We start from the raw sequence: 26,164 nt of genomic DNA, 5'->3' as shown, positions 1-26,164 counted from the left end.
AATAGCCTAAGCCGAGTCATTTTCGGAGTCGCCTTTTTTTAACTTCGCTCGGATCGCGGCTAACGGCTCCAACATTTTCGAAATTGTTCGGCGATCGCGAGTTATCCGCGGAGGAACGCAGGAGTTTGCTTCTTTCTCGGACGATTTGGATTTATGACGAATCTAGATCGACTTAGTCGAGAGAATTTTTGGGCTCTTCGGGTACATATTTGGAATCTTCACGGGTTGGAAGATCGCTTTCGGAGCGTTTCGAGAAAGCTTGCGGGATATGTCCGAATTTTCGACGGTCCGAACGCGAAGGGTTCCAACGAAATACACGTTTTCCATAACGGCGGGGCGCGTTTCGGGTTTCCGGTGTTCGGTGACGGCATAATAAGGCGATCGTCTCTCTCGGAGACGCGATTCGCAGGCGCGGATCTAGCACCGGTATCACCCGGAGGATAGAGCTCGGGCAACTGGCGTGTGGGTGTTCCGCGCGAGTTGAAAACTGTTTCGGTCCGGTCACTACCTGACGAAGCCAGACGAATGAAAGTGGTGTGTAACGCGATACACGGGGGAAAGGTGGAATATCTCGGTTACGTTGAACCCGGCCAGGAATCAACGAAACTGGTCAATGGGGCCCCCTCGTCTTGCCCACGGTGTATCGGCGGCGACGGCGACGGCGACGGCAGGAGCATATTCAGCCGCGCGGGTTCGCGACTTCCGCTTCGCGAAAGTCGCTTAACGACGATTTCGATCATCTTTTCCGCGCGCGGAGACGTTGACTCTAATACTCGCGCGCCGCTCCCGAGAGCCGGCCGTCGTCCACGAGCTAAATCTAGTTTAAGTAACGCAATAAAAGATAGAGAAAATTCGCTCGGGATCGAGGATTAACTGTTTCTGATACGCGAGGTTTCTCTCATATCTTCATTTGACGGTGTATACACGGTGGTCCGCAAATCCGCGACACTCCCGCTCGGCTTTGAGAAAACGATCGTCGGCGCGGCGAGGCGAGGCGGCGCGTATGCAAATTTTCGCCGCTATCGAACGCTGGAATTTATTCGCGCGAACCGTCTTCCATCTACGAGAATCGCCGTGTTAGTACCAGGATTTTAACCCTTTCAGTGGTTTATCTCAGCTTCGGAACGCGCGCGCTTGCACGGTTAAGTTTATCTTAGAAAGCGGGCGCATCCGCTGCGAAATTGAAATAAATCACGATAAGACGAGCCGTCATAAAAGCCGTCGTTTCGTTACAAGTATGCTCGATGGAAACATCGAAAGGGTTCGATAGCATTATCAGTTTCTTTTTTTTTTCTTTCTTCCTTTTTTATTCTTTCTCGGTATTTTCAAATTACGCGCGACGATGAATCTTATGGTTTCGTTCGCGCGTCGAACCAGCTGCTCCGAATCTTATTAACGATAAACGCTGTTTCGGACGTTCTATCGGGGCCGATAAATTTTCGGTCGATCGTTTCGCCGTCGTTAGAACCAGCCGAGATTTACGAGTCATCCTGTATATCAATAAATACGGCGTCCCTTCTTTTCTTTTTTTTCGTAGACTTTCTAAGCACGTACATCACACCGGTGAAATGGACGGACATTTGTTTTTTGCCGATCGTGAAAAAGCGATCGTTCTGCGCTAGCGAACGATGCCGAGATACACGTATATCCTTCGCGCTCGTAAACTAGAAATAATGCGACACGGTGTATACTAATTGGTTCTGGTTCGAATGAATCATACGATCGAGACTATCCGACTTGGATTTTACCGACTAAAGTTTACGTCGGTTCGAGGGAAAGCCTCGAGGGAAATCCGACGAATTAAGGAAACGCGATCTTCTGTATTTAACATTGTTTCACACGTGTTCGTGCATTTCAATCGTAGAATATACAATGAACTAATTGCCGAGGCAGTTTCGATAATCGTTGCCTCTGCGCGTCGTTCGACGAGCGAATATTTGTAGAATCAACGATTCGAACGGACCAATTTTTATAATACGAAGACTCGTCCCCTGTTTCAACACTTTCGCCGATAACTGCGACAAAGAAGCGTGTCGCAACAAGTATTCGATATCGTTGACACTCATTTTATATCGTTGATATCGCGGCTCTCGCGTTTACCTCTCGCGGAGCACCCAGTCGAAAGATTAACCCCTTAACGTGCACGCTCGAGTTAACTCGAGCGCGCTAAACTGGCCAAACTGTGCACACTCGAGATAATTCGAGCGGCGTTGTACTTTATGTTGCTATAATTGTTCACACTCGAATGCGATCGAGAATTGAAAATAACAATGTGAAAGCAAAAAAAAAAACAATCGTTTTATTGATATTTATCATTCACATGGGATTGTAAACTATAACACTGACTTATTCAAGTATAAAATATATCCTTTTTCTACTTATCACTTACGACTTATCTCTTCCTTGCGAGCCGCTTTCCGACAGCGTATTCATATTCAGATTCTGATTCGCTCATTTTTCAATATATATTTTACTAAAATATAATGTAAAATAAAATATAATAGTAATAATAATAATAATAATAATAATAATAACAATAATAATAATAATTTATCAAAATCCAAAATTGCAATAAAAATTTTGATTATTTTTGTATTTTTGTAATTTTCTTGCCAAGACAACGTTCTAAATTGTATTTTTACATTTAAAAAGATTGATCTTTTTGGCCGGCCTCTTTCAAAAAAACAGTGCATTAAGGGGTTAACTAACCCACGGGCACAGTCCGTCGCGTAAAAGAGCTACGAAGGTCCGCGGCAGGTCGCGCGAAAATTTATATCGCCGTTTCGCGAAAGTCGTCACGGTGTCATCGATGACAGTTACCGTTGTCCGATCGGGAACGAGAAAAGGGAAAAGAAGACGACGACGAAGAAGACGACGACGACGACGAAGAAGACGTGTCGAGCGCGTAGAATATACGAGCGGTGGACAGATGATTGCGCTTGCGGATCGGCCGGGTAATTAACAATAAGAGGACGCGACCGCACGCGGAAGGAACGATCCCCGACGGGCCAGGAACGGTCCACGGATGGTCCGCGGATGTTGGACGGACGGTGGGCGGGGATGACTTTCAGAAATTTCGATTTTAGTGCCGGGCAGAGAGGCCTCGGATCGAGTTGTAAACGTCCGGACGCTGCGATTTTATGAAGAGTCATTCAGCTTTTCCCTCCCGCGGCAATAAAACATTTCCTGAGCGTGAGTATTAACTGCTGGTAATCGGCCCGCCGTAAATCTTCCGACGCCGCGCGCGTCCGCGTCCGCGTTCGCGTTCGCGGCCGCGGCCAAGTCCGCGCGGGCTTCGCCCGTTTAGGAAATCCACCGCGGATCCCCCCCCTCCTGTCCCCGTCTTTTTCTTTTGTTGCGCAATCCGCGGTCCGAATAGGCGAACGCAGGTGGACGAAACTGGGACGAGACTGGACGACGCTGGTTTCGCGGTCCGCGCCGAGCCGAGCGGAGCCGCGCCGGTGAAATCGCTCTTATTCTGGAATGGAACGCGAACGCGTCAAATTGTAAAATTGTAAAATTGTCGACGAAAATGGGAAACCGGTATCTCATCTTTTCTCTTTCTGCTTCGACGAAGAACGAGAGGAAGTACGTCTTATCAGTGGACTTGCGGATTTTTATGGAAATTCTCATTTTTAGATCGTCGTTTTACAGAAATTGCGGTTCAACGAAAGTTTCTCTCGTTAACTAAACGATTCCTTGCTGTCGTAAGACGATAGACACGTTACTGGACCACGCCAATTTATACGCGTAAAGATCCGCATAATTATATATATATATATCAATTAATTATATATATATCAATAATTATATATATCAATAATTATATATTATCAATTTTTTCGAGTACAACGTTAACGCTACAGCATACAGTAATGTCCCTCTAATTGACGCTCAGGTTGTCCGCAAAAATGAAAAATTTGGGAAGAGGAGATACGACTAATTTGAGTCTTGCGCCTCGTTTTTATAATTACCAATTCTCAAGAACTACAAAAACGAAGCGCAAGGCTCGAATAATCGTGTCTCCTCTTCCTCGAATTGTCCATTTCTGTACACAACCTGAGCGTCAATAAGGGAGTCATTACTGTGTAACGTTTCGCACGGATCTCGTCTAGATAGTCGCTTTCGATATTCTAAATTATTTCCGTCGTCGACGATTGCGTTCGTTCCGCGGCCAACTCCGCGTCTCGTAAAGCAACGTTCGAGTGCCAGAATGAATCGCGGAAGATCTCCAACTGGGCTTATCGTCGATCCCGTATAGTATTACAATTTAATACAATCTGTACATAGTTTATCGCTCTTTCATTCTTCTTCGACGCTGTGCTCGCGCGTCGCAACTTCCACTTACCGTTCGCAAAATTACCGAGCCGCTCGATTTAAGCGGAATGATAATATCGAGTTTCTCTGAAATTTCAAATGGTTTACGCTCGTTAGATCGCGGCGACGCGGCGGTATAATGATAACAATTCGGTCTGTCACCCCGTTTCTCCTCTCGCATCGCATCGCATCGCATCCATCGCTCGTTACAACAGCGGTGAGTTACTGTTACTGCTTTCGCGAGAGGGTTAGGAGGGAAAGGTGAGAGCCCGGTGGAAACGGTATCGCTCTAAAACTAGGAGTAATAACACTGTAACTCATTGTCAGTGGTCGTGTAATAACAGCGGCTTCCCGCGGAGGCGGTGGCGAGGCCGTTTTCGCGGAAACGCGTCTCGTTCGCGAGAAACGCGCGGAAACCAGAGAAACGCCGGCTCGTCGCGTCGATCCTTTGCATACGAATCTTTCGTCGCTTTCGTCGCCGACCAATGATAAGTTCACGCTTGTCAACTTCGTTTCGCGCGCGTCTGAAATAGACGCTGCTCGAAAGCGACTTAACTGTGAATCGCGGACGACGCGCGGTACAGTTATCCGCGTAAAAAAAAAGATAAGTTACGCTCCGTAAAAATCTCGCGGCGCTCCGAATCGACGGACGTCGAAAGCTCGTCGAAGATGGAACGTCGAGTCGAATCATTTTCCCCGAGGAACGCGGAATCCATTTTCGTTTTAGACAGCTACCACCAATTACGGTCTCCGTTGAAACTCGAGTATCCGCTTGGTTCCTCTGTCGCCGCGGCCGTTCGTTACCGACGGTAGCGGTTTTTTTGTTCCCCGGCCGGTCGCCTGTGCCAAGGTACCGAGGTACGTGCACTTGGCAGCTACATTGTACGGGTTAGTCAGTTGCATAAGACGACCGAAGAGAGGAGGCCGTCCGCGGGCATGCCGTGACGCGGCTCGCCGGCAGATTTTTCCGCTTCCACCGTTGTCCCTGAAAGCTTCTTCCGTAACGAAACAATGCCCCTTTTCAAGGGCGGCCGTCTCACGCTTAGAAATACCAGTCACGTGCTCTATTACACGGCAAGATTCTAATTAGAGGGAGAATGGAGAAGAGAGTAGCTGGATGTCGAGAGGAGCAGGATTTTTTCTCGATGACGGGGGACACGACCATAGCTCGTCGTCGCGCCGGCACCGAGGGGTCTCGACCGTTAAGATTCGTTCTTCGCCGTAACGTTTCATCGTTCTATGCACGGCGGGAAATTGTTCGACAAAAATTAGCTGCTAATTAGACCGCGAGACCACCGCGTTCTGAAATCGCCGCAATCGTAATCGGTCCGATTCGGTTGGACACAGAAATTGGTCACAGCAATTTCCTCCTAATTCGCGCTCGGATCGCACATAAAAGTGGACAATTTTAGTGCTTCAACTTTTAAAATTCTGTAGTACTTTGGACGCGTCGATTGTTTTTGACCAATTTTGGAAATTCATCTTCATCGTAATATATTCGAACAAACTGAACTCCGACCGGAATGTTTTAGATGCGAAAGAGTTCCAATATTATCCACTATGTGGATAGATTTAACCTTTTCCAAACGAATGGCGACTCCAAGGCGCCATTCAAAATAATTTTATTAATCAAATTTGTTCGTATTTGAAGAACTGTTGAAAAGAAAAACTGTTTCAACAATCGCAAATTCAATTTCATACGTATAAAATGCATTAGGTTATATAAAATGGAAATACAGTGGATCGGAAGAACTGTATTAAATTTTGCGTTAACACGTTCCGTGCCGAGCTTTTTTTACTCGAATCTTCACACTGATATTTTACTAAAACTTGATGTATTACGTGCAATTATTAATTCTCGTACACATAACAACGTAACAAAAACTTATCAACGCCCATTCTTGCGGCGGAAATTGATTCTTCGGTTCTAAATTTCTTGTAAACAATTTGTTCAGTTCACTAAGTAAACATGCAAGCGTGTACCATCGATGGTACACGTGGCACGGAACGTGTTAATCCTGGTATCGATGCTCAAAATTCACTGCCGCGTTCGCCGATACGCCCGACGAGTAAATCGATCGAGAACTATTGGGTTGGCAACTAAGTAATTGCCGATTTCAGTTATAAATGACTCTCACTCCCATTTTTATGATATCCGTAAATGTTATATTATAAAATTATTATTATTATTATTATTATTATTATGTTATTTTTTATTATCCCTGAATGCTAGCAACTGGACAAATTGAATGCAGCGGTCAAGGAAAAGCGACCAGAATTGGTCGATCGTAAAGGTGTCATTTTCCAGCAGGACAATGCTAGGCCGCACACGTCATTGTCCACTCGGCAAAAATTTATGGATATTGCTTGGGAATTGATGTTACACCCACCATATAGCCCTGATCTCGCGCCATCGGATTACTACTTATTTCGATCACTGGACAACTCCCTTCGTGGTAAAACTTTGAATGACGATGACGCTGTAAAATCTCACTGAACTCAGTTTTTGGCCGAAAAGGATCAGATTTTCTACGAGCGTGGAATTTTCAAGTTGTCGGAGAGATGGCAAAAGGTCATCGAACAAAATGGAAAATACATTACAGATTAACACGTTCCGTGCCGAGCTTTTTTTACTCGAATCTTCACACTGATATTTTACTAAAACTTGATGTATTACGTGCAATTATTAATTCTCGTACACATAACAACGTAACAAAAACTTATCAACGCCCATTCTTGCGGCGGAAATTGATTCTTCGGTTCTAAATTTCTTGTAAACAATTTGTTCAGTTCACTAAGTAAACATGCAAGCGTGTACCATCGATGGTACACGTGGCACGGAACGTGTTAATCTAGCTTCGAGAGTGCAAAGGGTAAAACCTTTTAGTTTCGGTTGAATTGATTAAATTGCTTTGACTTTTTGTGGGAATTTTGGTGGTCGACGATTTTCGCGGACGACTTTCGTCGACTCGATTTAGACAATGATTTCGCGGTCGAACGATAAGGAAGCGTTGTTCTCTGTACCGCCGAGAGTTGCTATTATTATTGTCCGGTGATGTTGACAGATTTCTATATTCAAGTTGGTTTAGGAACGGCGCGGACGACGGTTCCCGGTCACCGTTCGAGATAATGACCGCTTCTGGTCGTCTCCCGGCGTATCATTATTTCCGCCGCGAGGGTACGCGCGTCCTTTTCCTCGGAGCAATGACAAACAGAAGTAATTTGAATGTTAGCCGGCGCGATCGTTACACGGGCTTACATAGACTTCAATTTTCCACGGGGCATAGCACGATGTTTAGGGGTAATAAAGGGCGGCGCGGGCCGTTTTAATACTGTAACGGGGTGTTGCCCAGGCTGTTCCGCTGTCGCGAACAATTTTATCGCGCCGCTATTCCTCTCTAAAACTCCCATAAATGCCCGGCGGACACGCACTCGCCGGTCAAATTAATTTCTGCGGCGCGCGTCGCTCCCCGGATGCGAGTTTCCGAGCGCGCTCGCTTAGTTGTTCCTCGAAACGCCGCGATCGTTAATTAAACGCCCGTCGTTGTAAATTCAAGCCGAAAGTTTCCTTGATCGTCAAGATTTATATTTACGGACTCTGCGCAGATTTCTCGAATGCCATTGAACGCGCGTATTAACGAGACCAACAGCATTTTCCTCGCCTCTTTGCGATAAGCAGTCTTTCCGTTTTTTATTTCTTTTTTTCTGAAACCTAATTCTCTCTAATTTTCCTTCAACTTGTAAGCAAAACTCGACAATTTGGGAAAAGGAGATGCAATTGTTCGAGCATCGCGCCTCGTTTTCATAATTGTCGACAATCGACGGCTATAAAAATGAGCCGCGATCCAAGAAACGGAGATCGAGTTTCCCATGCGGAATGGGAAACGTGTGGCGAGCATAGATCGAAATAGGACCAGTTACAGGTTGAAATCGGTGCGCGCCGTGGACGCATAAAGATCGTCGGACCAATGGCAGCAAATTAATGAAACGGTCGGTTTAATGGCGGGCAGGTTGTAGCGGGAACAATCGGGTCGCGCGCGCGTGTAACCGCGGAACGGGAAACGGCGGAGAGCGGCAAAGCGGAGTCGAGCAATCGTGGGTCACATTATTAGCAGAGAATATCGGTATCCGCGAAAGCGAATAGCGGCGGATCGTTATCTGGCGCACGGACACGGCGAGACATAACTTGACCGAGACGATCGTCGCTTATCCCGTGGGATCGCGTGGGCGTTAAAGCGCGTGGTTCTCGCCCACCTGAATCGATTTCAAATGGACACCACGACCGTCCGAGGCTCGTTTCGTCCTATCCGAGTGTCCTGTTAACGGTCCCGCCGCTAAAAAAGTACACCCGATCCCTTTTTACCCCTGTCCCTTTTACGACTTTCCGCGTGTCCGATCCCGAGAGGCTGCCTCGCGCTGCTCGCGTTCGCGATAATCATTAACTCGGATATTTGAATCGTTAATTAAACCGCCGAACGAACGCTCGGCCGAATGGTAGCCCCGCTCACGGTGGACCAACTTTTTATTTTCAATTATACGGGCCCCGGGCCCCGGTCGTCGCGCCGCGCCGCGCCGCGCGCCGTTTCGATCGCGGACGGTCCGCAGCGGAACAAGCTTTTTTTCGATATTTATTTTTCTTTCGGGACGTTTATCGAGCTGCTTGATAATTATAGTAATCAGAGCGCGGCCGAAAAGGGGACACACCGGATTCGGTATATATTCGCGAATGCGTTCGGTGGCCGGTAATTGGGTGGACCGCGGATTTCGAGCATCGGTGACATAATCGAATCCGTGGAATGCCAATCTGTGAAGTAATTGGAACGATTTCAGATATTTCCTTACAGTTCCGTTTCGTTCGCGTTTCCGGCAATCCACGTGAATACTTGTTTACGCGAATATTTGTTTTCTCGATCGAATGAAAATATTAACGAAGGAGGCGTCAAATCGTACCGCAGCAGCGAATCGATTATTTGCTATTGCTTTTCGGAACGAGTGACGAAACGCGGGTCGCACGTTGTTCGAAGTATCCGAGAAGCAACCGTAAACATTGGCAGTAGTGTTGCGTGTTCGCCAATTAAAGTTGGTCAGCGGAATGCGCGATGCTGTCTGCAATTGGCCGTTTTCCTCGAACGCGCAACTCCTTGTTGAACAATTTTATGCAAACCTGTCCTATCCTTAAGTTCGTATTAAATTCAATTCTGTACAAAAAAAAATAGGAAATTTCTCGTCTGCACCTGGAATCAAATTAGACCAAAGTTGTATCGTTCAATACGTTGCGCTAGAATGCACCGTTATTCTAGCGTAATTATTATTATTATCGTTATCAGATACTTTTGGTCGTATATAATTATTTGAACAAAATCTTATCTATAAAATCAAACAGTATAGATTATTAATATTGGATGTATTCGAGCGTTGTTCCTTCCTTCGTTGCGGCAACAGTCGAGGAAAGAGGGCAACTGCTAATGCGATAATACTGATAAAGATAAAATCTATTAGGTTCATTTAGCAGATTACTAATTAAACTATCGTCCAAACTTTAGATATCAATGTTTTAACACGTTGACTGCCACGCGTATTTACAACAAAATCTCCTACAGGCCACCCGTGCCGCAATAGGAAGCGTGCGCTGTTAATTCGTGTCTGTTTCTGTTCCTGCATGAACAGTTGGAATCTTTGCCGAGTACCGAATGGTATAACTTAACCCTAGAAAGATAACCATATGACAACGTACGTAAAAGATAACCATACGCTTCAGAGGCGCATGCTTTTCTAAGGCGTCAATTTTATACTAACAATGGATATTTATTTAAGTTAATCTAGTCATTTTAAAGGTTTGGCATTATTGTAAAAATAAAATGCATTTATATTATATTTTTTTATATTTTAAGTAATTTTAAACTTAAATCACTAGACCTCTATGAAAAATTAACAAAAATCAACAGTCTTCGCAGGCGCCTCTGCGACGTAGGTTATCTTTCTCGGGTTAAAATCTCTGCCCTTATTTTTTTTCAATGATGAAAACAGATCGTATTGCCCGGAAGGAGAAGCATAAATAAAATTACATCGTCAGATTCTGATTCGGATACTGATAAATATAATCTTAGTGATAATGAATGTTATGAAGATACTATCGACGAGATTTTACGAGAATTGGTCATGGAAGAAGAAAGAAATGTTGATGATACCGAGGAAGCTACAGTTCAAATAAAAGATACGAAATGGACCGATCAGAGGCACGAGCATATCTGGAAAAACAAACAACTTTTTGTCCAAGCTGTCCTGATCAACCTCAACTTTGCAGAGAATGTTTTAATGTTATACACTGCGAATAATTTTTTTTAATAAACCATTTTTATAAGAATTCAATAGTTTCATCACGTCCTGTAGAATATTTGTCGACATATTTTCGGAAATCCTTTGTAAGTAGTCGAATCAGCGTCACCCGAATTACGGGTGACGTGGCCTGATGAGAACTTTTGCTGTCACCCGAATACGGGTGACGCGGCAGTCAACGTGTCAAAGAAGGAACCAGATTTCCATTTACGACGCACCTCCAAATAATTAGTCGAACGAGGCTCGTCGATCGAGGTGTCGACATTGTCGAACCGACGGAACGATCGGTGTCGTTTGTTGTTAAAACAATCGTCCAGATGATGTCATCGTGTAATCAGTTTGTCGGTAATGAGTTGCGCGACTTTTCCAGGAATTGTTGTGGTATTCGCCGCGCGGAACACACGTTGCCCCACACGAGCGTTACATTCGCGCCATTTCATAACACACACGGCTCGTCTCGGGCCGGGCCGGCCCGACCCGGCCCGGCGACGCGGGGCCATTACGTCGCCGGTGCGTGTGGGCCCCGCGTTGCACAATCCGATGCACTCGCGCGTCGCGTCGGGCTCGCACGGCGCACGCAATTCCGGCATCGCGAATACAATCGATCGATAAATATTTATGAACGATCGGAGCCGCGTTATCGCGCACGCCCCTCGACGCTGCGCCCCTCGGCCCCGCGCGCGCGTCATTGTCATCGCGGATGTCCCGTCACCGAAATCGTCACAATGGCACCGGGTGTCGCCTGCCTTGACTCGAGAAATCGTCAGGCGATCCCGACGGGACAACGAGGGTCAAACACGGAGCAAAATTTATGATCGGTTTATGCTGATTTCGAATCTCGTTGCTCCTTTTCGACGCGCGTCTAGCTCTCGTTCTATTCCGCTCGTTCGGCTGCCAATCTTTTTGCGACCTTTTTTGCCGGAACGTTGAGAAATGATCCGTCGAAATGGGCGCACAGGGAACGGCCGTGTCTATTCCAATATGAAATATGAAACGAACACTTTTTATTTAGCTCGTTCAGGGTACCATTCTTGTGTGGAAGTCGAAAGATGGCGATCTTCGTTTTACCGAATCATTTTTTCGCGAATCGCAACGTTACTTGCGACTAATTGGACAGTGTGATTGAGGCGTCAGGTGGACGCTGCCACGAGCAAATGCGTATTCACCTTCTTCCGGTATCGTCTCGAAGTGTTTTCATCGTTCTCGAATATTTCGAATGTTTAATCGAGGTTCCGAACCTCGATAGCAGGTAGCATTCTCCGAGTTACGGGAGACCGTAGGCTTCGTGTGCCGCTAGTTTCGGATAGTTGGCGGGCTGGTATCCGCGGATTAATGACGCGGGGATGCCTAAGAAATTGAAACATCGACGCGTATGAAAATGAAGAAGGCGGCTTTCGCGCACGGTTCCCGGTGCCTCGCCGTGTTTCTTTGGCCTTTATTTACGAGCACGTTACACGCAATGTTAATTCGACAGATTTGACCGTAAATAACGACCGTAAATACCTGGCCGACGGAGTATATATTTATCTCCGGCTATAAAATTCAGTCCCGCCGGATGTATGTAACCGTGCTTCGCGAAGATGCCTGGAATTTGCCAGCGCGCCTAGCCTAGGGAACAAGATTAACGCGGTGAATTTCGTCGAGCCGTTTCTCCTACGACGCGCGTACCCTGCGCCGCGCAGGGCGAGCGTGGTTATTACCGCGGACGCCCCAAATACTGCGGTATTTTATAAGAGCGATAACATCTAGCATCTTACGGCGTGTAATCGTCCGAAAACGAATCTCGTCGTTTTTCACGCGTTCGACGTCGATAATTTGCGACGTCGATAACACGCGAGCAACAGCAGTCGCAGTTCTAACCTTTTAGGTACGGCTGAATTCTGCGCGAGGCTATTTCTCTGGACGGCAGAGTCTGATGTGTACTGTACAGAGTCTGATACTGTATATACAGGGAGTCCCAAAAATGTCTCGCAATCCGAAAGTGGCGGGTTCCTCAGGCTATTTGAAGCAACTTTTTCCTTTAAAAAAATTTTCTCCGAGGCACCGTTAACGAGTTATTAACGAAAAACAGTGACCAATGAGAGGCGAGCTCAGCTGGCTCGAGGCGATCGAGCCAATGAGCGGAACTGGGCTTCGCGCGCTGGTTGGTTGGGCCGCCTTGCGTCAGCCGTACTCGATTCTTATTGGTCATTGTTTTTCGTTAATAACTCGTTAACGGTGCCTCGGAGAACATTTTCGTAAAGGAAGAAGTTGCTTCAAATGATCCGAGGAACCCGCCATTTCCGGATTGCGAGACATTTTTGGGACATCCTGTAGACTGTTGTAAATCGATGTGAAGACAAAAGAAGTGTGAAACAATGCGTATGAAGACGATTATTTTGTTCGAACGATGAGCGAGTGAGCTACTAGAGCAAGCCACTATAGTGGCGCGTCGTTCAGAGAGATGACATCCGCGAAAGCCACTATAGTGACGCGTCGTTCAGAGAGATGACATCCGCGAAAGCCACTATAGTGGCGCGTCGTGCCTAAAAGGTTAATCGACCGAACACGACTATCTGCGAAAGACGATATTTTCTGCCGATTTTGGTTTCAAGAAATGATTGATCACGAAGCGATTTTCTCTAGCGGTAGAGACGATCGGAAACGAAACGAAAATGTAGAATCGATCCGTAGCATTGCGAAAAATTCACGGAATCCGTTGTTTGAAAATCGAAGAAGTCTGTTTAGAGAAGCAGCCCGCGGAAGCATAAATTCGAGAAGGGAAACGAAAATTACGCGTGCGATAAAACCTAATGTTCGAACAGATTTACGATTGTTCTACTTCGAAAATGGAACGTCGAGCATCGATTCGACGAAGAAAAAGCAGCGATCATTTTTACATAAGCCTGGGAACAACGGTACATTTACGAGTCACAAATTAAAGCTCCCGCGAAGCCGATACGATGTTCCAGTTACTGTGGCAGATTACGTAACGGCGCCGGGGATGCCGACAGATTTTCATTGAGAGTTTTCGGAGAACGGCGCGCGCCACGAGCCGTCAATTCGAGCGTGAAAATAATCAAAAATCGACGCCGGCTCCCGGCGTGCGCGCAGACGAGCGCGCCCGATTTTCGCGAATCGGTATCAAAGTTCGAATCGAACGCGAATCAGCGTTCACGATTCTTCGAATCTGTCGTTACGAGAATTTCGGAAGACTCGATGAATTAACTCTTAGGGGACCAAAACTATTTATTTCCAGTTTACACACTGCCAAGTCCAGACTGTTTTTCACACGAATACCACGTCACCAGACTGTTTTTCACATTAATAACTCGTTAACGGTGCCTCGGAGAACATTTTTGTAAAGGAAAAAGTTGCTTCAAATGGCCTGAGGAACCCGCCACTTTCATATTACTAGACATTTTTGGAACACGCTGTATATATAGTATCAGAGTCTGCACAGTACACATCAGACTCTGCCATCCAGAGAAATAGCTTCGCGCAGAATTCAGCCGTACCTAAAAGGTTAAAAATGGTTGCTCGCAGAGCAATCTCGGCAGTTTTCGCGATCGCGCGGCATCTCCGTTTTCGCATAATTCTTCCCGACAGCCGACTGTCTCGTTTCCCGTATCTATCACGTGGCCTAGCCACCATGTGGTCCTGCGTTCCATCTTCTCTCCGTCGTCGTCCTCTCCTCTCCTCGACGACGACGGCGACGCCGACGTCAAAGAAGAAGTAGAAGAAGAAGAAGAAGAAGACGAAGACGGAGAATAAAAATAGATAAATAAGAATCCGTGTCACGTCGGATGACAGACGTCCGCGACGGGTTTCCATGGACCGATCGCGCCAATTATAGTCACCGTGGATGCCACCCGGCGTTTAGCAGATCGGGAAGGGTTCACGGCCGCGTTCACCTTCGTCGAACCCGCGAGACTAATGCGCTTAGACCTTCCTATATAGCGATCCCGATGATCACGATCCCGTCGATCCTGTTCCCCGGTAATAATTACCGGCTGGCTGTCAGTGCCGGGTCAATGGGAAACCATTGGAACCGCCACGAGAATCGACAGCTTCCGCGGGTCGTTAAACCTGAAACGTTCTCGCCGCGCCGCCGAGCCGCGCCGTCGCGGCCGCGGCCGCTCTTTTCGTCGTGATCGATGCATTAGCAATTAGAACTGCCCTTTCAGCCACGGAATCTTTCGTCCGACGATGTACCAGCTCTCAAATCTGATCTTTATGCCTGCGGTACGATCGATTATCCCGAAAGCAATCGTTAATTACGATTCTCGATCGTTGGCCAACGGCTCTCGCGATCGTTTCAGCGATTTTCGTGGAAAAGTATTATCAAAACTGCCGAACTGTTCGATCAAAAACTGCCTTGTTCGATTATAAAGAACACAAGGTAGATAGGAACGTACGTCTTCGTTCAATAATTCCAATAAATTAAAGAGAACGTAAGAACTTTCTTAAATTCTTCCCAATTCTTTATTTCTCTCTATTTTCTCTCTAGCGTATTTCGACTGGTCGATTCTTGTCCGTGCGAGTTCGCAATTTACTAGAATGATCTTGCGGACATTTTATCCCTCTAATACCTAATCTAATACCTTTAATATCAATCGATTGTCACCTTAATTCCGAATAAAGTGCAAAGTTTCTATCGTTCAAATGGTTGCACGCTTGCTTGCCCGTTCTGCATCGGCGCAAGAATTACCCGAACAGCGTAGACCTCTTTCCGAAGCATAAGCTGCAAACAATCGTGTAAACATCCACGAAATTGTTTCACGCGATCCCACGCATTTCCGAACACGTACACGCGATAATTATTTACCGAACGCATGGAAATAGGACGCGATTAGGTTCTCCGACGAGCCAAGCGCAATTGCGGCTTTCATTTTCTAAACACATGCAACTTCTCTGTTTCTAAAACCGACTGAAATGGTCCCAGTGACCCTAATTGAACTCCGATTCGCGGACGGAGATTATGAGAGCTGTAGTTAGCGACCGAACAAGGCAGAGCCAGGCGGCGCGGCGCGGCTCGCCGGCTTTGCTCTAAACTCGTAAGAGAAATTTCACGATGCCACGGTATTTTTCGGTGCCTCTGATTTCACCGTTAACGGAAAAACAGCGTGTGCAAACCGCCGCGTAAAAGTGCCGATGCTTAACAAGCTTGTTTCCGTTCCGCGTTTGTTCGCGGCGGCTAATTATCGCGCGCGTCTTTTTCCACGCTCCGATAGCCGTGAGAACCTTGAATACAAAAGTGTCCGGCGATACTCGGCGTTTCAGTATTTCGATGCTCGTCTTCGATCTTGCAATGGTGCCATTGAAAATTAGCTCGATCGAACAGCTCTGTTCTCTGTTCTCAATGCGAGGAATTTAATATGCAGACTTTTAACGCGAACTATTTACATAACACGAAGCATTTAATACGAACAGTTTAACGTAGAGACTTTTAATCGACGCGTTTAATGCGAGGAATTTACTGTAAAGGCTTTCAATGCGAACTATTTATATAATACGAGGCATTTTTAATACGAAAAATTGAACATAGAGGCTTTTAATCGACGCTTTTAATAGACGAATAATTTAATACAAAGACTTTTGGTACGAACTGTTCGATATAAAGCATTTAATACGAGCCTTCTTAACCCTTTTAGTGCCGGAGGCCGATATATCGGCTCTTGCTGCACTGGCGAGAAGTGCCATAGCCGATATATCGGCCCGCGCTTTGTAGCGCTTTATAATAACAAAATTTTACACATCTACAATATATAAATATAAATATAAATATAAATATAAATATAAATATAAATATAAATATAAATATAAATATAAATATAAATATAAATATAAATATAAATATAAATATAAATATAAATATAAATATAAATATAAATATAAATATAAATATAAATATAAATATTGATGTTATTATAATGAAGTATTATGCAAAATTATATCACAAATATATCTATGACAACATAATTTTGTTTCAGCAATGTTATATTACCTATAACAATTACATATTTCGGAAGAGATAATCCGTCCGATGCTTACCATGTACCTTCGAGTTATTTTTTATGTTTGTTATGCAATATTATTTATCTTGTTACAAAATATATCAGAAGTGCAAAGTATATACTTTGTAATAAATGATCTATATAAAATTATGATGAAAAGATGACTTTTTGTATGTGCAAATACGTTTTGTAAGAGAGAACTGGACTTTTACTTTCTTTATGATCTTTTATACCTTCGTTGTTTATATAATTTTCACTGAATATAGAAAATCTAGCGTCATCGTTCTGTTCTCTATTTCGTCCTTAATTTACTGCTTTTTCAATCATGTAAATAGTGTTTCTTGTTCGGTTTTTATAAGCATTTTCCCAAACCCTAGTAAAACCGTGAAATTCGGCCGGTCATTCTCGCATAGGCACCTCTTTCTCGCATGGCACTGAAAGGGTTGATTGCCAAAAATGTCAGCAAGTCTGAAACGATGCAACGACATCGTCTTGAATCGTCTTCCACCTCTGATCGATGTTGATGTTTCTAATCAATTTCGCACCGCGAACTTTTGCACGGCGAAAGAAACTCCGCGCAGCAAAATAGAAAACAGTTCGAAATTGTCGAAAGTCGACAGGCGCCGGGAATCGTCTGAAAAGTGCCGTGACTCGGAGAGAGAGACGATTAATTACCGAGGTGGCCCAGCATGGAGCCACCGTTCGAACAGGAAGAAGCGAAACGGTCTTTCCACTTGTACGACCACTGGAAACAATCGAAACTCCTTCTCGGAAGTCTTTTAGCATCGGCGATCGGTCGGAAGGTCAGAGGTGAGGCTGCGAGCGTGCCTCGAAAATAGAACGTATCCGCGGCGGTTAGATAGCAGTTTAACCGTTTCTATTTCAATTATCGCGACGGCGGCGGCGGCGGCGGTTCTAGCTCGGCAATTTGCTGGGTTTAATCGTCGCCGGATCGCCGGATCGCCGGCACGAATTTATAATTCGTAATGTCTGCGAGCGGAGAGCAAAGTGAAACGTCCGTCAGATCTAGATCGGAACTTTCCAGCCGACCGCTCGTTACTGGAATGTTGATTAACGTGTTAATTAACCGGCGCGGTGCGGTGCGAGCCGAGCCGAGCCGAGCCGACTCGACTCGACTCGACTCGAGCGAAGCCGGAAAAGCAATCGACGCTTCGACGAACGGGAAGACGCGTCGTTTTTCCTTTCCGCTTGGGAAAAAAACGGCGAATAAAGGACAAATCTCGCGGCGCGCATTCGACGCGGCCGCGCTCGTCGAGCGCGCCGGAAACAGGTGGATCGAATTTTGACCCCGAAAGTGAAATCGAACTTCTTCCTCCTTCGGCGCGGGGGAAAACTGGCTCGCTGCCGGCCGACATGCCACTTACGTAAGCCGTAAACCCGGGGAAAAATTCGCTGTAATTATCGGCCATTTTTTCGGACTTTCTAAAGCGGCTAGGCGTCGCGTCACGGCGCGGCGCGGCGCGGCGCGGAGCGGCGAGGCGTGGCGAGGCGAGCCGCGACGATGAGCACGGTAATTGAGCAATTTGGTACGGGACCCGGCCGGAACTAAGAAACCCGACTTTTGCCCGGCCGTCCGCTGAACTACTTCTTTTTCTAGGGCACTCCGAGAGCCTTCTTTTACTTTCTTCGCCATCGAGTAGAGAACGTTTGCTCGTTTCCCGTAGGTCAGCGATCTTTTTCCGACAGCTTTTCGGTCTTCGCTTCTTCCGAAGGATTCTTCGATTCGTAACTGGGAAGCGTGCGCGCGCGCGCGCGCGCGTCGAGATACCGCTTTCGCGTGGAATTTTTATGAGCGACGCGAAACGGTCGAGACCCTAATGCACACGCCGCGGTAAACATTTTCCGAAGTTACGTTCTTCCACGCGCGTATCGCAATCTATTTATAATCAGACTATCCGGCGAGATTATGTAGAAGTGCGGCACCGGTTGCAACAAGTTAACCGTACCTTAGCCACTTTTCACCTTACATAATTTCTCTATTCTCCGAGTCATGAGTACGCTTCGAACAGATCGCAGATTCTATTAATACCGTGAGGCACAATGTGTCGGGGAACTGCCGATAAACTGCAACTTCCATCGACTCTCGAATGACGGCCGCCGGAGTACGTTCGAACCCGGAATTACGAATATTGATAATCTAGTTCTCTCCGAGTTCTAATTTCGTAGCAGTCGTATATGATTATTAACACGTTCCGTGCCACGTGTACCATCGATGGTACACGCTTGCATGTTTACTTAGTGAACTGAACAAATTGTTTACAAGAAATTTAGAACCGAAGAATCAATTTCCACCGCAAGAATGGGCGTTGATAAGTTTCTGTTACGTTGTTATGTGTACGAGAATTAATAATTGCACGTAATACATCAAGTTTTAGTAAAATATCAAAGTGTGAAGATTCGAGTAAAAAAAGCTCGGCACGGAACGTGTTAACTGTTCACGCTTAGCCAACCGAATGGGCAGATCTCGCCGTTTTAAATTCCGTCGATCGACGACCGAATGGATGATCAATGAAAAATTAAATACGAACGCTGAAGAAGTAATCGATGCCATATATAAGTTTGCTTCGTAATTTTTGTTTAATAGAATGAAATATTTTAATTTTATGAACATTTTTGAGGTCCCCAGCGCGGTCGCGATAAGCGTTAACCCCTTAATGCACAGTTTTCTTGAAAAAGGCCGGCCAAAAAAAATCAATTTTTTTAAATGTAAAAAAACACAATTTAGAACGTTGTCTTGGCAAGAAAATTACAAAAATAGAAAAATATTAAATATTTATACAATTGGTATGATTTCTAATTTTCAGAATATTACTACTATTATTATTATTATTATTATTATTGCTATTATTATTATTATCATTATTGCTATTATTATTATTGATATTATTATTATTATTGATATTATTATTATTATTGCTATTATTATTATTATTATTATTATTATTATTATTATTATTGCTATTATTATTATTATAACACAGCGCCACGAATGGCGCGTATTGGCGGCTTCCTCTCCGAAGTAATGTGATAAACGGTTCCGGAGGGGAGTTTCAGTCGCGAGAGAAAAAAGGGATTATTATTGCTATTATTATTATTATTATTATTATTATTATTATTGTTATTATTATTATTATTATATTTTATTTTACATGAAATGTTAGTAAAATATATATTGAAAAATGAGCGAATCAGAATCTGAATATGAATACGCAGTCGGAAAACGGCTCGAAAGGAAGAGATAAGTCGTAAGTGATAAGTAGAAAGAGGATATATTTTATACTTGAATAAGTAGGTGTTATAGCTTACAATCCCATGTAAACGATAAATATCAATAAAACGATTATTTCATTTTGCTTTCACATTGTTATTTTCGATTCTCGATCGCATTCGAGCGTGAAAAATTACAGCAACATAAAGTACAACGCCGCTCGAATTATCTCGAGTGTGCACAGTTTGGCCAGTTTAGCGCGCTCGAGTTAACTCGAGCGTGCCCGTTAAGGGGTTAATATCGAACCTGATGAAAGAATTAACTTTGGTCCCGATAAAGAGATCCTAACGATACGCAAACGCGAATGAATGCGATCGAATGGATCCGCGATTAGAACGTATCAGTTATGCGTGTTGCTTCTCGATGAATCGGAGCGCGCGAACGTTCGACGGTTTAATAAAATGGTGTTTTCGTTGGTTGTTCTTTCAGGAAAATGGTTGTCTCTACTCTCACATCCGGTGGGGCGAGGCTTTCGTGGTCGTTTACAGCGTGACGTGTAAGCGAAGCTTCCAGGAAGCCCGTGGACTGCTCAAGCAGCTCGCTGATTTACGTCTACCATCCTATTTCACCGCCCTGCTGCTTGGCAACAAGAGAGATCTGGATCATGCTCGGTGAGTGTTGAATCAAGTTCCTAGGAGATTAGCAACCGGCCGAATTAAAGGTCACATTCCCCGTGGAAATCGGCGTGATTTGCTCGGCGGCGACCGCGGCGCCGGGTTGATCGGATTATTCGTGCGTTTCGCGGAATTCCGCGTGCATTCAAGGTCACCTCGAAGGTCGTCTCGCACAATTCCGTGGACTCGTTCCGTTGGAATTAACGGGAACTCGCGCGTTTCTAATTGAACGGCTCCGCGGGCGATCGCGAATTCAATTCCGTGCCACTTTCCGCGAGAGGATTTATTCGTCGTTGTCACTTTCGTCAAGGTCGCGCGAAATTATCGCCGTTCGTCGAATCTATTCCAACGTTCGTATTCGATAAAACCGCGCTACCTTGGAGATAATAGGAGGCTGACGAAATGCCGGAAGCTACTCGAAGTCCGAGTCACTTTTCGATTACGATAATAAATCGCTTTTCGGTTTTTCCAAATACGATAACTCGCAAAAAATACCGAAATCACTTTCGCAACGAGCCAATATATTAACACTTTATCGTCCGGTCGTGGTTGAGGCTGCCACTCAGTAAGGACTGGCTTAGTCGCGCGCGCATTTGCTCCCAGTACCGGCTAAATTTTCGCTATTCATTGTGTTGTGCTTATTCCTTTAAAAATAATAATAAATAATAATAATTATTATAATTATAATTCATAAGGATATGGGGAGGTCAGCATACAGGAGGTCAGCTACTAACAAAACAGTAAAGAAGCGAAAACCGTCGATAGCTAAAAGTCGATTAATAGGCTATCGGTCGATAAGCATTGGCAATCGAAAAGCCGATTGATAGGCTAGCGGTCGATAAAGTGTTAAGTTGGAAACTATGAAACGGCCGTTGAATCGTGTAAATCGCGTTTTGTTTCCATCTGTGGTTTCGGAGAAGAATAAAATAAAAATGGAATACAAGGACAAAAAGAAATTTAACGAAACGAGTAAGATGAATACCTTTAAAATTTATAAATAAATTCACATTACAAATTTAATATACAGGGTTCCCCGGAAAGAATCATCCGATTTCAAAAATTGATATTTTAAAAAATTGCACACAGAAAATTATAATTCAAACACGAATATAACGGGAAAATGTGCGAGTTTTACTTTTTATTATTTTTTTCTCATGTACCAAACCGTTGGATTGGTCGCAGTTCATCCGATAATATGGTTCTGCACAGTTGGCCTCCGAGATCACCCGACCTAACCGCATGCGACTTCTTCCTTTGGGGATTTGTGAAGGATCTTGTCTTTGTACCACCTTTACCTACAAGTGTAAATGAACTGAAAAAACGCATTTGCGATGCTGTACAAACAATTACCACAGATACGTTACACCGTGTTTGGCAAGAACTTTCATATCGCAATGATATCGTACGTGTAACGAAAGGAAGTCATATTGAACACTTGTAAACAAAAACTCACACATTTTCCCGTTATATTCGTGTTCGAATTATAATTTTCTGTGTGTAATTTTTTAAAACATAAATTTTTGAAATCGGATGATTCTTTCCGGGGAACCCTGTATAATAATTTACGAATTTAAATGCACATTACAATGAACACAGTCGCAGCTGAACACAGACTAAACGAAAACGTCCGTTTCATAATTTCCAACCCAATATATCTGTTTTTCCGCGTATTTGATATTCGCGGTTCCCTACGACTTTTCAAGATGCTAGGGATACTAAGCTGAGTTTCTTTTCTTTAACTTGGAATATATTTGAACATTCAACTTCACATCGATATAGAGTATAATTTTTAGAGAGTAGACTATTCCGTGTTCGGGTTGGTGGAAGAATGGATGCTGTGTGTTGTGTCTTCTCGGAGGTAAGTTCGGTGTGGGTGTGTTCTAAATTTGGGACAGTTGGATTTGTGGATTATTCATTTTTTGCGAGGAGTGAGGGAAACGGTCGCCCTGACTGATTGGAGTACAAAATTAGAAAGGTGACCGCCCCAAACTAAGGGTCACCCGCAGGTAGTGTTCGTGCCCTCGGGTGACGCCCGCGAAGTAATCCGAGTGTCCCAAGGATAAGCCGTAGCAAACAATGATCCGGAAAATGCCTCTTCTCGGTGGTACATGCATATCGTAAAAAACGGCTGGAATTGACATTTGGTGACCAACTGTGGGTCATAAAAGAAATACTTGAATAGAAGACGGAAATGGCTTTCAACGAAATTGTTTACTACGGGTGTTCTGGCATTTCGATTGCTTTGTCCAAAATATGCTATTTCCTAGGGCCTTCGGTCCCTGGGTTATCCACATCTGGCAATTTTCCTCTTCCCAGGGACGGACGTAGGTGGTCAATAATGTTTGACTCGAGGACAACATTTTTCCTCGCTTGATTTGTAGGGGTTCCGTCATACAACGGAACAATATCTTTAATTGGTCGATGCGCGCACCTCGTGCTGAAACAGAACTAACTTCGACGTTGAAAGGCAGCTTGCACGCGTGCGAACACGTCCGAACTTCGGCTGTCTCGCCGATCCTGACAAGTGGGTCATCTCGCGAGACAAGAATCCCTGTCGTAGTGCTCGATCAAAGGGTGGAACACGTCAACATTGACCATGGTGTCGGTCGCTTGGCAAACGCTGGACGTTTCAACTCGGACCTGCAGCCTCCTCTTTTCGGAAACCTGTGGCAATATCGTGGATCGAAACGCGCGACGCGGAAGCCGAACAGTCGCCGCAGATGCATCGATCGCCTCCTCGGATTAAAAAAGAAAATGCGCCTTAAAGGCTCGTCGTAAACGTTAACGACGAACTTCCACGGGAAAGCGAGCACATCGGAAAAGACAACGACGAACCTCGCCGGCGAGCGAGCTCCTCGTAAATGTTAACGACAAACTTCCACCGGGAAACGACCTCGTTATAAACGACTGTTGATTATTTGCTTGCAAATAATTAAAGGCAGAGTTTTAGGTAATAGTATATTTATTGAACACACGGAAACACAAGATCTAATATACAGGCTTGCTCGCAAGAGCTTAGAGCCAACGAGCGTACTCGTAAGCTGCTCACAGACGACTGACTAAAAAACCGCGGAAGACCCGCAAACTGTGGGTCGGAAAATCCTTAGCGGTCACAAATAACCAATCCGTTCTCACACCGCGTGTAACGGACTTTCGAGTCAAAATTTGCTCGACTCGAGTCGACGCGCGTTTAGCGCTCGCGTGCCCTGCGGATGGGCCGCAAGGGCCGTCTTATCTGAAAAACGGACAAGGCTGTAAAACGTACAAAGTACTCATTTTCAATAGCATCGAAAATGCCAGACGTTTACAACGACAACAATGAAGCTGGACGAGTCAGCGACCTCGTAAATCTCGATCTATCCATCGATATTCGGCGCGATCGAGCCTTTCACGCTTCGATTCGTTAACGACGAAGATATTGGACGTATCCGCAGCGAGAAGTCGCAAAATATAAAACGGGTTTACGCCGAAAAATTCGCCGATACCGTATTAATTTGACCGTCAGCTTTTTCTCCGTCGTCGCGAAAATAACAGCGAAGCACCGCCGACAAACGACCTCGGCCCAAATAAACGACGAACTTCCGTCGGAATGCCCATCGTCCGAGCAACCCCGAAGAAGGATCTCGGGAAAAAGTTCAGGTTACAGAGGCCGACGAAAGAAGAAGAAGAAGAAGAAGCGGCGGCGATAATCGAGGGCCTCGGCCGTCTTCCGTCCAAGGACATTTTTCGCGAGAAAACCATTAGCGGTGCCGGCGCGCAACGGTTCCGGCGCGGTTCGGCTGCACCGGCTGTCTAAAATCGGTCGACGCTCGGCGTCGGCGTCGTCGACTTCGAGGATGGCCGGCTCGGAACGTCGCCGTCCGGAGCCAAGTCGGCCAAACGAGGCGCGTAAACAGATCTGTCGGTGCGGCGATCGCGTGAACGGTTTCTAGGTGAGCGACCACTCGACCACTACCGGGTGTCGTGCTCGAAACGGTCTCTGGTGTCGGGGAGTGCGGTCGGTGTGGCGCCTCGTTTCGCGTTTCACGCCGCCGCTCCGCGCCGCGTCGATCCGATCCGACTCGATCCGATCCGATCCGGCCCGCGCGTCACGGATCGATCGTCGTCCCGATCGGCTCGAGCGGATGCGCGACCGAGGGGGGGCAGGTGAGAAGAAAAAACCGGCAGGGACAAGCGGTCGGTCGATCGATCGATCGATCGATCGATCGATCGGTGTCGGCGAGCGGCTGCGAATCGCGTGGCGCACGCGAAATCACGCCTCGCCTGGTCTCGCCGAGAGTCTAGGAAACGTTTCGCGAAGATCCTGTTACCCGGCCGACCGATCCGCGTCCACGCCGCGACCGGGAAAGTGAACCGTCCCGATTAATAGGCCGAACACGCACATGGAAGAAAGTAGAGGCACCGCGTGGATCGCGATCCACGATCCGCGAGCCGCGATCCGCGATCGATCGAGGAGCGCGGCACCGTCGCGTCGAACGGTGCCGGAGGATGCCGCGAGATGAGTATGCTAAGTGCCATTGATAAGCGGCCCGGAGTGGCCGGCCTAGGAATGCCAATCGACTAGGAGGCTTTCGAAACTGCCGGCATCTCGAAACGAGATTGACGAACTTGTCCCGTTGCGCTCGTGTTCCGCGAACCTTAAATTGCTCGCGTTCCGGCCCGAAACGAATCGGCTCGGAGGCGCGGAAAGAAGCTCTTTAGGGACGCGCAGCTTCTTCGTTCGAGGCCTGTGCGCGCAGCTGCCTTTGACCGAACAACTTCTTCGCCAACCGCTTTAACTCGTAACAAAGTCGAATACGGCAAACTCTTTCCTAATTGACGCTCGGATCGTACACAAAAATGGACAATTTGGGAAGATACGGTTATTGTCAGCAATTATAAACAAGAATGAGTCTGAAAATGATACGTCGACGTTATTCAATTCTTTTCATCTTTCTGCTGCTTTGAATCGCGATTTATAATTTACACTACTTTAAATCTACTATTTTTAATTGTTTGCCACGAATGCGTGAAATCCGCAGTCCAACGACAACGTTTAAGCACGAATTAGAGACAGTTAGCAGTTCCGTGTACGATCTGAGCGTCGATTACGGAGAATTTACCGCACGTCGAAACTTTATCTTTCACGTTTGAAAAAAAAGAAACGCACGGAAATTGCAAAATCGTCTAGATAACGTTTCGGACATCGTTGCCCGTAAGAAGAAACGCGGCGAAGAAAGTGGACAGCGTCTAGGCGATAAATATCCTCTCATATAGATCGCGATTTCACTGAAAAAGGATTCCTCGTCGCGGGCGTTTATTTCGTGCGCGCGAAAGTCGAGCAGAATTTCGTTAAGAATTTTTTCGTTAAGATCGGAACGCGCCGCGATATTGCATAGCGTACGTATACATATTTAGGACAGTCACGATCGCAGGAGCGCAACAAAGTCGGCTGGCGGAGGCGGAGGAGGATGCGCGCGAGGTTGTGTTGTGTATCGAGGGATTGCCAGAGGGGTCCACGTGAACTCAGCGATTCGGGACCACCGACGATATTATGATTCTTCTCTCGTGGTCGCCCGGAACAAGGACCTGCAATTAGATGACAATCAACCTGCACGGGGGAAAAAGTGGGT

General features: G+C 45.8%; 1 protein-coding gene across 3 annotated transcripts in view; it reads left to right on the top strand.

Annotated features, from left to right (window-relative positions):
- LOC117218201 (ras-related and estrogen-regulated growth inhibitor) overlaps positions 1-26,164 on the top strand; it is a 101,127-nt gene that overhangs the window by 56,937 nt on the left and 18,026 nt on the right. For all 3 annotated transcript variants that reach the window (XM_076520592.1, XM_033466416.2, XM_033466418.2), the window contains one exon: positions 20,368-20,549. In XM_076520592.1, the coding sequence (XP_076376707.1) occupies positions 20,368-20,549 (182 nt within the window). The remainder of the gene's footprint in view (positions 1-20,367; positions 20,550-26,164) is intronic.

Source organism: Megalopta genalis, chromosome 3, assembly GCF_051020955.1.
Source record: "Megalopta genalis isolate 19385.01 chromosome 3, iyMegGena1_principal, whole genome shotgun sequence".
NCBI lineage: Eukaryota > Metazoa > Arthropoda > Insecta > Hymenoptera > Halictidae > Megalopta > Megalopta genalis.
Note: the sequence above shows the minus strand (reverse complement) of the source record. Positions and strands in the feature narration are given on the sequence as shown.